The sequence below is a fragment of the Falco rusticolus genome, chromosome 1 (assembly GCF_015220075.1).
Source record: "Falco rusticolus isolate bFalRus1 chromosome 1, bFalRus1.pri, whole genome shotgun sequence".
In the NCBI taxonomy this organism is placed as follows: Eukaryota; Metazoa; Chordata; class Aves; order Falconiformes; family Falconidae; genus Falco; species Falco rusticolus.
Genome location: NC_051187.1, coordinates 95,039,672 through 95,057,883, shown reverse-complemented (window position 1 = coordinate 95,057,883; position 18,212 = coordinate 95,039,672). Strand labels below are relative to the sequence as shown.

The following is an 18,212-nucleotide window of genomic DNA, read 5'->3' as shown; positions in this document are numbered from 1 at the left end:
TTTACACTCTTAGGTCATGAGCAAGTTTGCTGGCAGTCAGAAACTAACATTCTGCTTCAGTAACTGCTGATTCAACTAGACTAGGGAGAGGACCTGACTAGCTGCTCTAGCTTCTAAAGAATTTTCACCCACTTTGTCCAAGACAGCCTAACTAGTCCAAGATTGTCCAAGACAATCTTGCTCTGCCCAAGACAAACTACAGAGAATTTACTTCATTCAATCTGTAAACAGATTACACAAGACACCAGGCATGAGCAGCGTCACCTGTCCTGTCCATCTATTTTGATTCATTCCCATCAGCTACCAGGAAAGATAGGTTACAAAATATCACCATTTGCATTCATCCTATAAAATCAGGTTCCTATCAACAGGGGCAGGAAAAAAACTGACTAAAATTCTCTTGGTTTTGATATGCTGTCATCTGTGATTCTAAGGTTATGTTCAAAATCATGAGCAAGTTCTATGCAACTCCACGGACACAATTCAATTTAGACCTACACAAAAGGTTGCATATAGAATATTTATAGTAAGCGTAATGTGAAAGGCCAGGATGTTCTCTGAACACTTTACTGTTTTTATCTTTTTAAAACCACAACACTTTGGAGACTGAATTTACTTGGTATACTAGTTTAGTCAAAATTCTAATGTTAGGTTTAGAATTGTTAAAAAGTTATTTAATTTTTTCCTATTGAATCATACATATTTACCTGCTCAAAACAAAGCTAGCAGCTTTTCATTTCCCAGAAACGTCATGGTGTACTTGGTAGTACATGCCAAACCATTAGTTACCTCTTTTCTGATTTGCTCTTTTGGTAATACTTCCTACAAACTGCTCATTTTAAAAGGGAGCTTAGCTCATTTCATTACTTGCCCGGACCGTACTGTGCTATACTATCAAATCTAGATAGGGTTTTCAAGGCTTCACTGAAGTCAGAACCTTGCTCAATTTTACAGAGCCACTGCTGTTGAGGACCACAGTAGTCCCAGAAAACTCAATGTGTAGAAAAACTACCAAGGCCAGTCTTAATTTTGCAAATTAAAACCTAATTTCTAGACTGACTCCATTAGCATTATCAACTTGCCAACAGCTAAACTGTCAAAAACATGCTGCAGAACAGTTTGTAAGAGTCACGTCTTTTACTTTATTGGTTACACAATGAACAACAAATACAGAAATATTCAACACTCCAACAAGTGCTGCTTAAGTACTGAACTGCTTCCTATCAGTACACAACTATGGCAATAAATATATAAAGTTAATTTTAATTAGGCAATTTTAATTCTATCTTTCTGGCAGACCCAAATCAGCAAATAAAATGACCTAATGGAAACTGGTTATTTACCTGTAACTTGGCATTAGCTTGTGTAAACGCTTCAGAAGCTGACCAGTAAGAAGGCTTAGCATGTCTTTAATAAGCTCTTCCCCAGCATAAGGAAGAGAAGATGACTCAAGAAGAACAGCAGCAAGTCACAAAACTGGTCTGAATGATGCAACACCATCAAACAGGATGTGAAATCCATTTCAAAAATGGGAGTTGCACTAGTGACAAAATTAAGTTTTATCAGACCTTTAATAAGGGTAACATTTAGATAAGCTCTAAATTTAGCGCAAAGAATAAAAGCAAAATTGAAAGTCAGCTAGGAACTTGGTATTATTCTCAGAATCCCATGTTGGCAAATACTTTCGTATCTTGCAATGAAGTTTTTCTGGCCCACATAAAAAAAATGGTGGGTTTTTTATCTTCATTTCTGCAAAATATTTACATTCAAATCAATGACCTGCATGAAAGGGGAGGGCAAGTCACTCCTAGGAGCAAAACTAACACTTCACTGAAAAACATAAGTAAAACCAACAAGATCACCACCTAAAAAACAAGGAAATAAGGCGCTCCATCCAAAACACTATGGTTACAAAAATGATCTGTTAAGTACTCTCTTATTAGCCCCAGGGCACAGTCAGTCTCCCAGGCATTTGCTAGTCACCAAAAAAGTGCAAATTTGCACATACAGAAATCCAGCACAAACATGATTTTTTTTCCTAGAAATTCCTCTACTAACTAACTTTCTAAGAATAAAAGATCTCGACTGCACAGCATTAGGAAAAACCAAAAAACCCACTTAACCAGCTTTAAAGCATATTTAGCATAACACTGTAGACTACTCTTCAGACACGCCATGCATTGAATGTTTTGAAAAGTATTGATTTAAACCAGTATTCAATTACTCTCATGTTTTTCCTATTTCATATTAAATAAGACATAATCCTAATCTAAATAACCTATTTAAAAACAATCTGAAGTTTGAGCATGTACATATAAGCATATAACTTGAATACCTACAAAGAATTAAACTACTGAAGTAGGGAAATGACCTGAAGTCTAAGAAGTCTGCCAAAATAAGTCTGGTGAAATTCAAAGTTTGAAAATCTGAAGCAGCATTGTACACAACAGCAAGAATCCCGCAAAGCAACTGACAATGTGAAAGTATGTCTGAAACATAATTTTCTCTTATAAAGTAATGCTAACCAAATGTTGCTTTTCAAGCAAGATTCAGGTAACCATTACTTCTCTGTCTCAAAGTAATCTTAGGATACCTCTTTGATGATCACTATTCAAGGTACCATTTACCATTAAGGGAGGGGAAACCAAATCTTCAAGTTAAGATTCAGCAGACAAATGCAAGTAAAAAGGTAGATCTGTTTATACTGATCTTCTTGCCTATCTACCAATCATGCAGGAGGAAGGACACATGACCTAAATAAAAGACTATGTAAAAAGAAAAGAGATAATATAGGAGGCTTGGCTAAAGAAACTTAAGCAGTACCGAAATCAGAAGCTCAGTTGTGTCAAAAATCAATTAAAACATACAAAGAACAAGATGTTAGATTCTGCACAAAGGAATTCCTGAATCTTTTTCACATGTTAAAGAGGTTATTTTTATTTTCTTCACATTTCTTTGGTGCAGATAATTCAAAACATGGTAAAACTGCAACAGAAAAATAATAGTTATTTTGGCTTAGCAAGACATAGTTAGAAATCTAAGTATTACTCTCACTGCTTTTTCAACACAGATTTTGGCATACTCTAAATTATTAAACAATTTATTTAGATGATTTCCATTTAAATAGAATTTTAAAATTTCCATGTTAAACTCATTGCTGATAGTGCTTCTGACTTCACAGTAACATGCTCACCCCTTTTGGATCCTTGGCAAAGTAACTTCCACTGGATCCTTGAGAGATTCTTTCTGGAAAAACTCCACACTCTATAGCTTGTTCTGCTCTCAGAATAATTTCTGCAAATTCTGGATCATCTAAAAATATATTCATATCAGCAGTACGTCCTGTATGCCCTGAAAAATAAGAGAACAGGCAATCTTAAGTGTAATTTGTACTACAAATTAACAACAAAAGTAAACGTACTGAAAAGCTAACAACCTTTCCTGCTGTGGTCATTCAATAGCAGGCTAAAAAATCTGATCCATTAAATCAGTGCAAGTTTTCCCACCGATTTACCCATGTCTAATCAACCTTTTGTTTAAGGTAAATCAGCCAAATCTGTAACAACTCATTCGAGACTACCACTGCAAAGTGCTTACATTTTTCGAATATTTTTATTTATATAAGGAAGCCCATAAAGAAAAAAAAACCACCTTCAAAATCATACCTATTAAAAAAGTGCTAATGATTTTACATACCATTTTTATTAAGATTTTTGTAGTATTTTTCAGGGAAAGCTATCTGAAAGTAAACTGTCCATTACCCACTAACTTATTAGAATGGCATCATACCCTTCATTTACCAGCTTGGGTAACATGCTTGTTATCTGCTAAAACACAACAAAGTAATTCACAAAACAATTAGCAGCACTAATATCCCAGTGAAGTACTGGATACCATCACCATTCCAATATTAAATACTATCAACTGCTTGCAGAATTTCTTTACTACTGACCAAAAGATCAGCTCTACGCAGGCATTTATGCAAACTCTATGCCTCTCCAAAAACATTTAGCCAGATAAAAAGAAGTTGCCAAGATTTAATACCTGTACCGTCCTTTAAACCCTTCCAAATTATTTCTTTGCAAGTTTTCAAACTGCAGGGGTTCGTACCTTACTTTTAGGGCTAGGATTATTCCATGTTCTTATCAAGTGCATTTTAATGGGTCTGTGCACTAGGGCTCATTTCTGCATTCAGCAACAGTTGCATTATTCTAAATTAAGCATTCACAGATAAAGTCGCCTTGTTCCCATTTCAGCACTTGAAGAAACTTAAGCTAAAATAACACACATACATACTTCTGGAACAACAACTGACAGAACTAATTCCAAAAAGATACTCCTAAACAGTTTATGGATAGCCAAATAAAAAAATAAATAATAAAAATTGCTCTTGACGTTTTGGAACACCTTTCTGTAGCATACGACATTCACTGAAGTTTTCTAGAACACTACCACTTGCTTGCATGAACCACCCACAAATAATACAGCTTCCAAATCGAAAAGACTTAAAAAGCATAAAACACACAAAAACCTTAGTATTAAGCTGATAACATGAAGAGAAGCCTTAAAAACTAGTAACAGTTCATTCTTAATGATCAGCTACAGCCCATTAGATCAGAATCTGTTAGACTACATGGCCAACACTTCTGCAATAAACTACAGTTTATTTTAAGGCTTTTATTGGGACTGCCGGGGACAATCAATGAATTTTATTTCATAGAGTCTCAGAACCAAGAGAAAGGGTTCTAGAGTTTCCTCGTCACCGTGTACTTAAGCGAGTTAGGGAAATAAACCAAAAAAACCACAATACATTTATTTTTATGGGAAAAGTCACTTTGAATCTGTGGTTCTTATTCCATATTCAAGCCTCAACTATCTCTACATGAGAAATGTCACATCACACAGCTGAGCTGTGTCTACTATATATTTTTGTCAGCAAATGCAAAAATCAGTGTTGTGCATTATACTGTTACCAAAGAAAATGCAACATCCATATGAAGCTGCTCTGCACGTTGATCTTCCAGATGAAGAGGACCTACAGATGAACTGTCCATAACAGGGACTGAAGTTATCTATGCAGAAGACAACTTTCAATTTCTGTGCATTCACTCCAGAATCTAAAAACCGTAAGAGTCTCACTGTCTTGAGGAAATTCTAACATAAATTATAATCTACAGGAAAAATATATTCAATTAAAAAAAAATTAAAACCAAACAAACCACATTATCCTGCATGCTCAAGGAGGAGAAAAATAATTTTTAAAAGTTATGATTGCTACCGTGCTACTAGAAAGCCTTCTGTTACCACAGTGACGTGGCTGTACAAAAACATATAGGCTGAAAACAACAAAACTGGCAGTTTTAAGAAGTTTTCTTTCAGCTTACCAACATTCTCCATGTGAAAATATGCCATTTTTATTGAAGCTAGTATTTCCTGAATGTGGCAGCATTTTCTGACTTGGTTTCTTCCCTGAAAATTATTTTAGCCAAGTTTTCCGCTGTGAATGCATGTTATAGTTGCAACCTACTCCCAGTACAGTCTCCAAACTTACAACTGTAACTAATCAAGATTTTTCTTGCAGCCGCTCTTGAAAACTACTCTTCTCATTAAACTGTCACTCAGGAGACCAGGGCTCTCACGCGCACACATAGTCTACCTACCAAGCCCAATCCCTTTTTCCAAATTAGTTTGGACAAGGCCTAATGCTGTGAAGCCACTATAGTGGAATGGTGAGGACACACCGAAGAAGATACAAATACTATCACCTCAATCTGTTCTTCCATCAAATTAACATGACATAAGCTAAACTACTACACTTTGCAAGATTAACATGTATGAACTCCGTCAATACTAAACTCGCTTTATACTATTTTAACATTAACATAATTAAAGGTAGTCTTTTCAACCAGTTCCATCTTTTTCTATAGTCTTATATTCTGACAAGTAACTCCATTCTGAAAACGCTCTCCACATTGCAATAACATGCATGAATAACATCTCTTGCACGTATGTTCCACCTGAAACCAAAAGGTAAGAACAAGGAAACATGAGCAAGAGATGAGATGATGCAATCAGAGTTCTGAGATTTTCTTACATACTCTTGGGGCAAATCCCAAGTAGTACTCTGCATTCACGACGCTAATTGCACTCTGGTGCAAGACCCACAGCTCTAGTCTCTGCTCTGAAGCATTAACTGCTATGTTTTGCTAGAAGCGCTGTCTCATTAAGACACCTCAAGTCTCATGGGAACAAGACAGAACTCTAACACTTCAAGGGTGTGTTTGCAATACACGTCTGGTCTATGCTTGGGACCATTGGTTAAAAGATGAGAAAATTTTTTTTCTTATGGTTAAACACAGCGCACTAGCAAAAGCTCTATGGGGCTGCTAAAAAAGTTACTAGCACAACTTATATTGCTTAAATTGATGGGGGCTTTGTTTGTTTTTAATATGCTGTTGTCGCAAGAGAAACCATTTTTACCAGTCTCTGGCAAGAAATCCTATGGTAAAGTTACAACAGCAAACACTACTAAGTGATAGACGTCCACAGATTTATGTCAGCAAACCTCTCCTAGATGTACATCTCATCTGTTTACAAAGTTGCACAGAATCTGAATGCTTGAAAGTCTAAAGGAAAAAAAAATAAAAATAAGCAATTGCTTAGTTTATTGTCTTGCCCTTATATTTAGAAGTAGATAACGGCCATGGTTACGCTTCCTTTCAAATCAATAACTATGTTCTTGCATTTCTGCATTTTCTCATCACATTTCTTTCTCTCTTCAAGACTGGGTTTCAAAACATGGAAAGTGCCAAGTTCTCTATGAAACCAAAAATGGGGCAGAAGAGTTCACATCTAAAACTCTTAATACAGGTGACAGTACCAGGAAGCGAGTAGATGTCCGGAGCCAAGAACAGAAACAGAATAAAACTTTTTTTACAGGATGAAAAGATAGGGGTCACAAGCAAGTAATTGTTGGAATAGGGGAAGCAAATAGAAAACTCGATAGCGTTCGCCAAGCGTGCAGGAAGCAGCAGCCGGTCCCACCACAGAACACAGTCTGTAAAATTTGTAAAGCCAAAAGTTGCAAAAACCATAACAGAAACAAAGCAAAGCCCAACAGAACAGAAGACAGAGAACAAGGAGACGTAACAGTGGAGACACTCTTGAAGGTGTAAAGGAGTTCGGGCAGCCCCGCACAGAAAGGCGCGGCACTGCAACGCCGAGCCATTACCGCCCGCGCCGGTGCCTTCCGAGGAACGCTCCGAAGGAGCTCTCTGTGGGAACGGGACACCTCGAGCCGGCACCGGGTACTTCAGCCCCTACAGGCACGTTCCCTGCCCCTCTGGCAGGGCAGGGGCCACCTCTCCCCCGCCAGCCAAGCCACCTGCCCGCGCCGCTGCCCGCCCCCCCCGGTCAGCACCGCCCGGCGGAGGCGGCGGCCCCGGGCCGTACCTGCGGCAGCGCTGGGCCCCTTGTCCCAGGCGGCGCCCGCTCGGCGGCCGCGGCCCGACGCCCGCAGGAGAGGCTCGTCCTCTCCATCTCCCTCCGGCCCCGAGTCCTCCTCACCCGAGTCTTCCTCCTCAGGCCCCAGCTCCCCACACAGCCTCACAGCCCCGCCGGGGGCGGGTTTCGCCCCTTGCGGCCCCCGCCAGGGTGGCCCCGCCTGAGGCGCCGGCTCCGCGAGGAGCAGCAGCCGCTCATCGGGCTCCTCAGCACCCGGCTCCGCCATGGGCGGCCGGGACCCAAGCGCGGCGGGAGGCGCCGCCGGCCGGGCTCAGGCCCCTCGGCCGCAGCCCATTGCACGCTCCGCCGCCGCAGCCGGCTCCGCGCCCGCCGTGCCCCCGCGCCTGCGCGCGCGCCGGTACCCGCCCCCGCCGCTACCTGCCTTAAAGGGGCCGCGGCCCCAGCGGCGCCCCCGAGCCGCCGCGCGTGTGAGTAGCCGGCGACGCCGGGCTGAGGCGGGGTCGGGAGGGGCTCCCGCCTCATCTCCAGGCCGGCTACCAGTCACGGGGCTAGCACATCGGTGTGCAAGGAATTCGTGCCCCACGGCGGCGTCGTATCCGTGGCACGGCGGAGTCTGTGCGGCGAGGTTCCCGCGGTACCTCGGCCGGGGGCCAAATCTACCGGTGCGAGTGTTCGTCCAGCACCGGGTGCTGCGGTCAGCTGGTGTTAGTCTGCACATGGCTTAAGACAGCCTCAGATCCGCTCAACGTTCTTCCGGGAAATCACAGCCAAAGGCCTCCGTACTTGTCTTTTTTTTCACTGTTAGTCACTTAACAGAACATCCCCGACACTGGCTTTACTTGTCCCTCTGGAACAGGCTTGTCTCCTGGCCACCGCTGTCCACTAGCCAGCTGCTCTCCCTCCCCATACTTCAAAAGGCATTATTCTACGCCATCATGGTGATTTCCAAAACAAAGCCTAAAAATATATATGTGAAAACTATGAATACGTTGACGTTATTTCCATGTTCCCGCAACCATCCTTGTTATTAATTGCAAGAAAAAGAATACCACTATAACCCCAACATGCTGCATCAGACTTTGATGTGGATACCCTCTTCCCACACCTCTCTGTACAGGAGGGGGTTTCCTCAATGCAGTACTCAAAAAGATTTTGGTGAAATATGGGAGAAAGATACACGTATGAAGTACTTGTAGACAACTGGGATTCTGGGTTATACTGAGAGCAAACCAGTGCTCAGCTAAAATAATAATTGCACATACTGAATTTTCATTATTCTAGAATTATCCATAATACAAGGATTCATTTTGTCCATAACCCAGAACACAGAAAGAAAATTACTTTGCTTGGTTACTGACAAAATAAAACCTTACTGAAATGTTTGACTTGTGTTTGTTTTGTCTCAGGTTACCTGTCAGCCAGTGGACTTCGGAATTAAATGGTTGTTTACTTATGTAACTACTAATATCTGTAACATTGGATAAAATCTGTTCACACTTGCATTTCTGTTTCCATTCCTTTCTATTAAAAATGAACAGTCAACTGTGACTGCAGATGAATAGCCATTTTATGCCCAGTAAACAAGTATATGAAGGTTACAGCGACTGGATGTTATTTTCCATACAGAAAATTATACAGATGTTAATTCCTGCATGAAGCAAACAAAAAGATCAGACTAAAATGGGAGAAGTCTGACATTTTGCCCAGCAGACCATTAAGGAAGACCCCGTCTTCCTTTAGCTGTATTAGTTATGAGTGCATTGTGGCTGTTTCAGTAATGCTCTGTTAACCAGTCCATCCATGGGTTTTAAAAAAAGTTTGAAAGTTCTTTCTATTGAATGAACCAAAAAATGAAATAGCTAATGAGTTATTTCTTCTGGTTTAGAGAATCTTCTACACCTGCTAGTCTAGTGCATGTCTAAATGCAGTTAACTTAGTTTTTATCTTCTACTGCAATGAGAATTCTGTTACTTGCTCACAGGCCTTGATCCAACAAAATCTTTACATTGCCTCAATCTTCAGTGCTGCAGAGTTCAAACACTACCGCGGCTCATAATTAAACAAAATACACGTCACCATCATTGCTATGAAACCATTAATTTTAATTCTGATTAGCTAATACTCTCAATTAGCCACCTGGATTAAAATTATTAGCAATTAAATCGTGCAAGTAAGTTGGATCATTTTCCTCACGCTAACACTTTTGTCTCTATCCTTCTAATCCACAGAGCATTCTTTGTCATGTTTATAGTATGTACCGGAGTACTATGGGGAAACGTTGGAGTGGAAAAAGAAGGGAAAACGTGCACCGTGGGGCACTTGTAAGCTTTAGGTGAGCGCCCTCTTGTGACACTTCAAAATAAAGACCGCGGTGACGAGCTGTTCGGTATTTCTACAGTACCGGCAACGCGACACGTGGGGACAATCCAGATGCAGCATGACTGCAGGGACTGAGCAGCGGGACAATTCAATTCCGAAGCTCCTTTCTGTTCAACAGGACTAAGAAACTGTGTTAATTATAGTCTGAGCCAACAGTTCAAACAGGTAAGACTGCTCTGTCAGAGCGCCTGAAAGATCCTAATCAGGCTAATGAAACCTACAGAAGCAGCATGGTCACTATGTACTTTTCACACGTTAATTACCCGTCAGAGCTCAAAACTGTAAAACAGAAGAATCAGGTAAGACACCGTAAACGAAGTCTGTTGACCCAGTACAGGCTGGTTAAAACTAAACACTGGAACAAACGCACTGCATACCTCTTCAGTTTTTGCATGCTTGCTACCGGTTATTTCAGGAAGGCACACGGCAACCTGCCAGCTCCCCCGCCTGCCAGAGCGCAGCGCCCGCGGGGGCCGGCGGGCACTCAGATGCCCTGAGGAGCCTCTGCGCACCCGGTGAGCTTCCACCTGCTGAGGCTTCGCTGGCAATCCCCAGCAAAGGTCCGATCCTTGCCCCACATTGCCTGCTGCTGTGTTTTTTCCCCCCAAATAATGTAAATGTTAAAAAAAAAAAAAAAAAAAAAAGCAGATTAGCCGTCTCCTAGTTGCACGCCTTTCTCTCTGTAACGCCACTTCGGCGCTGCCTCCGCAGCCCCGGCGGGCGGGCTGGGCTGCGGCTGCACCCAGCGGGCCGCTGTTCCGTGCTGAGGGCAGCCACGCCGCCACCTCTGCTCACGGACACGTTGCGAAGAGCGGAAAAGGCGCTTCCCTGACAGGAACCTTAAGGGCAGGTACGTGGCCGTTCTCAACAGCCTAACGCTAAACTTGGCGGGGGGGGGCGGGGGGAACAACCCATGCACAGGTTCGTCACAAGCCAAGAAGCCTGCCTTCTGGCGGGCGCCTCCCCCTCACGGAGGGAGGCCGCCGGCTACCTGTCGGGAGGACCGCGCCCGGGCGCGGAAAACGGCGATGCTCAGCGGCGGCGGCAGGCACAGGCCCGCCTCCCCCAGAGGGAGCCCGGCGCCCGGCCCTGCTGCGGGGGGCGCCGCCGGGACCGGTCTCCGCCGGCGCCAGGGGAGGGGCGGGGCCCCGGCGGCGCATGCGCAACGCTGCCCCAGGCGGTCTCCGGCGGGAGCTGGCCGGGTGGCCCGCTCGGCGGTCGCGCTTGAGGAGGAGCGGCGGCTCGGCGGCGGCAACAGGAGGGGCCGGGGCCCGCGCCGCCGGGAGCCGCGCCGCCGCCCGCCCCTCGGCCATGAACGCGGAGAACTTCGGCTGCAGCGAGCGGCTGGTCACGGCGGCCTATGTGCGCCAGGGGGCGCAGGGCCGCCGCGCGCACGAGCTGCGCCTGCGGGCCCTGCTGGAGCAGGTAACCGGGCCGCTCCCGCCGCTGCCGGCCGCCGTGCCGGGGCCCCGGAGCCGGGGAGCGCGGCGCTGAGCCGCCCGCGGGCGGCGGCTGGCCCGGGGCGCGGGGGGGGAGCCGCCCCGCCTGCTTCCCTCCCGGCTGGGGCACGGGGCGTCCCCGGGCCGGCCCTGTCAGCACGCAGCCTGCCGGGCGCGGCGGGCCCCGCGCCGGTGTGCCCCTGCAGCTCCCGCCCCGCTGTAGCGGCGCTCTCGAGCCCGCCGTGGCGCTGCCCCGGCGTCGGGCATGGCGGCTCGGGAGAGCTGAGCTGGCCTTGCCGCGGTGGCAGAGACCTTAGGGAGCCCCGAAGTGAAAGGCCTTGTTTGGGAGAAAAAAATTACTGCCTTAGGTTGTGCATTCGCCGAGAAAAGCTCAGCAGACAGTTAAAGAATGGTTTTTTTAAACACTAAAATATTAACGTATTGTTACACGAGGTAAAAAATGACGCTTGTGCCAAAACAATGTATTTGTCTCCAGTGTACAGAAATCATCATCGAGTTCTCAAATCTTTCAGTTCTTGAACATCCTTAGTCACGTCACCTGCTGTTTCAAACTTAACTTTCATACCACGCTTAAGACGTGAATTAGTTTTACTGAATTTATTTTACTCGTATCGCGACACGTGCAGAACCTCTGCGCTGCGGTGGTAGTGCTGGGTGGATTTATGAGTACCTTTCCCCAGAGGATCTCTTCTGCAGTTTGCAAAGACGAGTGCAGGTCTCAACTCGGTAGAGAGCACAAGAACGAGCATGTTACTGTTTGCAGTTTTGAAGTTTGTAAATGCTTTCCTTAGCTGCTAGGTAATAACTAGAAAGGAAAATACGCAGATAGGAAGATGTGTTATAAGTGAAACTATATTTCCCTTCTGCTCATAATTAGTATTTTTGCTTTTGTAATACCCAGTTATCTCCCTTTCGCCCAATTTTCTGTTGGATTCCTGTAGCAGATTCTTGTCTAGAGAACATGTTGAACCATAGTCTTCTAGGGAGTAATTAACGTGTAGATGCTGCAGTGGTTTTGTGTGTACTTTAAAGAACACTTGAAAGTGAAAAATAGCTTGCCTATTTTAATATCGGGATATGCTAATGTAATTGCACTTGATATACAGAAAAATCATTATTTAACTTTTTTCTTTGATGACAGGTTCATAACATATAATACAAAACAGCATAACAAAAATACAAACTGCTGTTCACTGTGGGAAAGAAGGAGAAACATTAATCAAACAAGTTGCATAAAGTTTTGTTCATTTTTGATTTCCAAGTTTTGTGGTTACCTTTCTGTTATTAAGGGAAAATGTCCTGAAGATGGATGGGATGAAAGCACCATTGAACTGTTTCTGCATGAACTTGCTATAATGGATAGCAATAACTTTCTGGGCAACTGTGGTGTGGGTGAGAGGGAAGGAAGAGTGGCGTCAGGACTCGTTGCCCGAAGGCATTACAGGTATAAATCACTGGCAATTTGAATTATTCATATTTTTTATTAGTTCCTTTAAGTGGCATATTTTATTGTGTCTTGTTATCTGAAACCTTGATAGCATTTGAGAAAAACAGTATAATAATATTGAATTGATACAACTTTCTGTATTGAAATTTAATAATGCATTGGAAGGTCTGGAATGGAACAAGAATGTTCTGTCAGTGTTATGTCCTGTATGCTGAACTGGTAGAAGCTTAAGACATTGAGATGACTGCATGCTGGGGAGTCAGAGATCTTCCTGTTTTAAAATAATCTGTGCATTACTTGCCTTTTTTAATACCGTACAGATTTTCACGTGTATATTATTAAAACCTACTGCATACTTAGTTGTAAAGTATCAAGCATTCCTAATGAACAGCTATTTGTATTTAGTTATGTTCATTAATATCTTTATAATGTAAGTAATTGATATGCACATGAAAACCCAGTACATCTATAGTATGTTTTTATATGAAGCAGGGAGATCTATAAAGACAAGAAGAGCTTTTAGTAGCTTTAGTAGCTTGTAGACCTTCTGACTCTTGATGGGATGTTGCATGCTGTAATTCTAGAGGGTCTGTGTTAATTGATTTATGAATATACTTTTTTTTTTTTTTTTTTTTTGCACAGACATCTGTGCTGAGTACCTTGCTGTGGTGTTTAATGGGAATGAAACAAAGTGAAATTTCCTGGAATGTTTCTCCTAGAAAGATTAACACAAAAGTATATTAGAGACCAGAAATTTAGTAAGCTTTACCATATGGAAGCTGAATTACTTAAGCTTAATGGCTTTCATAAACCCTACAGTACCATGAAGAATTAATGAAGAAAAGCACTAATACATTTTGTTTTCTGTACTGCTCTCTAGTCTAGGATATGTGTGGCAAGGGAGGTAGGTGGTCACACTGGGATGAGTATCCAAGGAATTATTGCTTTCAGAAAGTACTGGAGAAACCATGCCCAGCTTTTGGCCAGAGACAACCTGGGCTGGCATTTAGCTGCTGTCGGTCTGATGCAGCTCCGTCACCTGGCATCTTGCCTTCACCTATGAGTGTCAGCAATAGCAAGGAAAGGCACAGAGGCATCCTCTACTCCACTTATTTCTGCAATACCTTTTACAGGTAACTTTGGGAGTGATGGAGGTAGCAGGAGATAGTTCTCAAGCTGTCTTTCAGCTTAATAAATTCGAAGGGCCAGTCTTAGAGAGGATTGCTCCTTAGAAAGGAGTACATATTTGCAGAAAATAAGTAGTAGTAGTAGTATGAGGAAGCTATTAAGAATAATATATTATTATATATTATATATATACCCAAAGTATTTATATACGTTATATATAATATGTATAAAAATAAAATATTTTTACTGGAGCGAGGTTTATGTGCAAGCTTCAATTCATTATCAAGCTATTGTTGATTTCAGTCAATAGCTTGAAATGGGGGGAAAAAATTTTAAAACTATGTTCCAAGAAGTTCTGAATTCCATACACTCATCAGACTGCATTTTACTTTATTCTCAAGACAAAACCAGAATTAAAGCCATAAATAGGTGTGTATTGTTCCTAGCTTACTTGAGCAGCTGCTGCGTTTGAGCCATAGGTAAAATTAGCTCTGTAAACTTTACTTTATAAACGGTTTCAGTACCGTCCACTCCTGAAAGGTGCTAAGTAATATCCAACATTTATAAACATAATTTATAAACACCATGCAGAGATGGTATTGCACGATACATAATATTGAATAGCAGAATCAGGTAGATGAAATGAAGACGTAGAAAAAGATGGGCAAAGTGATAACATTAACCTAATTGTCTTTCAGGATGTTTTGTCACAGTATGTATTGTGTCTTTGCCCTATGGAGATGAAGCATTTCTCAGGGAAGTATCTGTATAATACCACTGTGCCTATGGTATGCTACACTGTAGGCAGCAGGTTTTTGTTTTTCTTGGAGTTGTGTGCCTGAACGTGTTGACATTTGTAATGCTGATTCAGCAGACATCAAGAAGTACTGAGGTGCCTTTAAAAGGAAACTTGCCGGATGCTAAAGGTGTTGCTACTATGGGTCTTCTCAAAGTTTTTACTTGCATACTGGGAACACTGTTAATCTACTTCTAAAAAAAAAAATAAATCAATTTCATGCGAATATATCTTGTTATAATGGAACTTGTTATGGCAGATACTGACGTTGCATTGGATACAGCATTTTCCACAATTGTTTATCAAATTAAATTCTCTTCAGTCAGCAAGAATTATTGCTTTGGGATGTGAAAAAAACTTGATGTATGCTTTCAACCTTTTTTTTTTTTTTTAGGTTGATCCATGGAATTGGAAGGTCAGGTGATATTTCTGCAGTCCAGCCTAAAGCTGCAGGGTCTAGCCTTTTGAACAAACTTACTAATTCAGTAGTTCTGGATATTATAAAGCTGGCTGGTAGGTGTAAACGTGAAAATATCTCTTGTTTGTGTGGGGCATGTCTTGGGTTCTTCATGTTAATTTCTGACTTGCTTTTTATGTGCAGGTGTCCGGACAGTGACCAATTGTTTTGTGGTTCCTATGGCAACTGGCATGAGTCTAACTTTGTGTTTTTTAACATTGCGGCACAAGAGACCAAAGGCAAAATACATTATCTGGCCACGTATAGACCAGAAATCTTGCTTTAAATCAATGATAACTGCAGGTAAGAAGGAGCTGACTGATTACACAGTGTGTTCTTCTAACAGATACAAAACTTCATCTAGCAGCCTGGTCAGTTCATATGCTTGCGGCAAGATCCTTAAAAGGCCTAATGCATAGTAGCTGTAAGTGCTTTATTTCTACACTCCTGATTTCTAACACATAACCACAAGTATGAGTTGTCTTCCTGATGCCTTGTAAAATGTAGGCGTATGTTTTGGTACAGAGGTGTATATAGTCAATAGAGAACACAATACTAAGGAAGTTACAGTTCACTTTTGGAGTTAAATGCCTAATTTGCTGTCCTGAGAATTATGTAAAACCAAGGCTCATGGTTCAAATCTCTCTTAGATTTAAGCAAAAAGCACATGTGTCCTAGGAATTGTGATCAAAAGGTGACAAGCTGTGTAGTTTGCACATTCTTTTCTTTTAGAACATGGGGAGTGTTAGCTGCCCTACTTGTTTTTAATCCTGCAGTGTCACTCACCTCACTCAGGAAATTAGTTTGATGCCTTTATTAGTTCAAACCTTCATTTCTCTCAAATGGACTTCCTTGTTTACCACTCTGTAAGTAAGCAAAGGGTAGGAGTCTGACCCTGCATTGAAGCTACAGACAGATGCATAGGATCAAGGGAAGGGCAAGTAAGGGAGACTTAATTTTCCAGCTCAGTGCACATACCTGCAGGTGGTGGCATAGATTCTGGTCCTAGTTCTTAGGACACATTTATTCTTTGCATAAAAGAATCATTAGATAAAAGTTACTAAACAGTTGGACACAGGAATCCAGTGATTCTGTCTAGGTAAGATGCAGGGGTGTTTAAAAGGTATCAGATCGGAACAAATAGAAGATGTATATAAGAAAAGTGGGAGTGTTTTGGGAATTGTATGCTCAATTTAGGACATCAAGCCAAGGAAATTAATGTTTATAATGGAGAAGGTTGTGAGGAAATATAATTGATCTGTTAATTTTTTAGTAGTTTAATTTAGTAGTTAAGATGTCTACCACAAAATTAATTAAAAGAATTATCAAATAAAAAAGAGCAGGCAGCATCAGATATCTAACAACTGTCTACTAAATGCAATCTCTGTCTTCTAGATCGCTAATCGAAAACCAGACTAGGGCTAACAATGTCAATAAATTGTTCTAGTCTTAAGTTCTTCTGTAGAGTTTGAGCCTTAAATGTCAGTGTTAAGGCGCGGTGTTGAGCCATAAAGGAATAATTCACATAGCTGTGGCCATGTTACACTGCTTTGGAAATAACTTCCCCACCCCCGGTCCTTACTTTCATTCAGTAAACTGAACATCTCTGTTTTTTCAAGAAAGTAATAATTGCTTCAGCTAGCATGATGTTGCTGCCGTGCCACACCTGTTTGGGGAAGGGAGTATATGGTTTCCAGTGTTTTATTCTGTAAACAGAACCTTTCTGATTTAGTTATTTATTTATAAGTAGAAATTTGAGCAACTAGCATGACAGGCTTCCCTCCCCGACAAAGAAAACTCTTCAAGTGCTACATTAGGTCAACCATGCTTTTGTCTAGCTGAATCTTGACAGTCTTTGAGGGTGGAGATTCCACAACCTCTCTGGATAGCAGTTCCAGTGCTGTGCTATCCTCTGAATGAAAAAAAGGGGGGTTTTGCAGTTTATTCTGAACCTCTCAAACCAAAATTTGTTACCGTTGCCTCTTACTGTATCCTGCCAAGGAGCATTTGGCTCTCTTGTCTTTGTAACTCCCTCTCAGATAGCTAGGAGCTGCTATTAGCTATTATCCTTAGCCTGTTCAGGCTTGAGAAGTGTGGCTCTTACAGCCTGTCTTTCTAAGCTGTGTGCGCGATACCACGCCCATCTTGGTAGCCCTTTGATGGATCTTCTCTGGTTTTGCAACATCTCTCCGGAGCAGCCTATTCCATAACTGGAAACATTCCACCATTTAGAAAAAGGGGATAATTTTTCAAACGTTTGTCATACGTGTCCTTGAGAAACAACCTTATGAGGTTCACTGTAGGACAACTTAAATACAAACTTAAACTTAAAAAATAAAAGACTTGGGAAATAGCTTGATTTTGATATGACAAAGTTCACTTCCAAAACGAGGTCAAACACGGACATTTTTATATTTTAAGAAGTCACTTGGAAGTTTATAGATTAAGGCACAGGTTTTATGATGAAAGCCCATTCATAATAATCATTATTGCATTGCTACCTCTCTTGGCATTCTTTTTTAGAGAGGCTGTTTTAGTATGCTAATGTTTCACCAGACCACCTGTTGCTGTTGCATGCAAAGACTGTAAGGTAGGCTTTTGTCTGGAGTCCGGTATTTAACAAGAATTTATTGTAGTTTTTAGCTGTATGGACATTGTACAGTAAAGCAGTTCTTAATCCAAGTCTGAAATAATCTGTTAAAACAACAGAAGCAAGGTTATTTTTTTTCAGATTTATACTGGAACTAAAAACCTGCAATTAGTCAGAGATTTGATGATACACGTTCAGGTCTTGCATTTTTTGTTCAGGTTTTGAGCCTGTGGTGATAGAAAATGTGTTAGAAGGTGATGAGCTACGGACAGACATAGAAGCAGTGGAGGCTAAAATCAAGGCTCTTGGTGCTGAAAATATTCTTTGTGTGCATTCAACAACATCTTGCTTTGCTCCAAGGGTACCTGATAGGTAAGTAACCTTTAAGAAATTTGTTATTTGCTACTGTAAAAAGCACCAACAAACAAAAACCCAAACAAAACCTCCGTGTTTTGAATGTCTGTTTCCTTAAAATTGCTTGACTACTGCCA

The 18,212-nt window shown here is 41.9% G+C and overlaps 2 protein-coding genes across 5 annotated transcripts in view; one reads left to right on the top strand and one right to left on the bottom strand.

Moving 5' to 3' along the window:
* The window catches only part of PI4K2B (phosphatidylinositol 4-kinase type 2 beta), a 25,322-nt gene extending 14,137 nt beyond the window's left edge, over nt 1–11,185 (bottom strand). The window contains exons 1-2 of one of the 3 annotated variants that reach the window (XM_037390603.1): nt 10,835–11,185; nt 3,194–3,351 (exon numbers count right to left, since the gene is read on the bottom strand). In XM_037390603.1, the coding sequence (XP_037246500.1) occupies nt 3,194–3,351; nt 10,835–11,156 (480 nt within the window). In that variant the 5' untranslated portion in view covers nt 11,157–11,185. Of the gene's footprint in view, nt 1–3,193; nt 3,352–7,452; nt 7,842–10,834 lie in introns of those variants that run through there. The other 2 variants (XM_037390613.1, XM_037390623.1) reach the window with 2 other exon arrangements.
* SEPSECS (Sep (O-phosphoserine) tRNA:Sec (selenocysteine) tRNA synthase) overlaps nt 10,533–18,212 on the top strand; it is a 26,146-nt gene continuing 18,466 nt past the window's right edge. The window contains exons 1-5 of one of the 2 annotated variants that reach the window (XM_037390591.1): nt 10,533–10,693; nt 12,593–12,747; nt 15,069–15,187; nt 15,276–15,434; nt 17,940–18,093. In XM_037390591.1, coding sequence (XP_037246488.1) covers nt 12,659–12,747; nt 15,069–15,187; nt 15,276–15,434; nt 17,940–18,093 — 521 coding nt within the window. In that variant the 5' untranslated portion in view covers nt 10,533–10,693; nt 12,593–12,658. Of the gene's footprint in view, nt 10,694–11,111; nt 11,269–12,592; nt 12,748–15,068; nt 15,188–15,275; nt 15,435–17,939; nt 18,094–18,212 lie in introns of those variants that run through there. The other variant, XM_037390583.1, reaches the window with a different exon arrangement.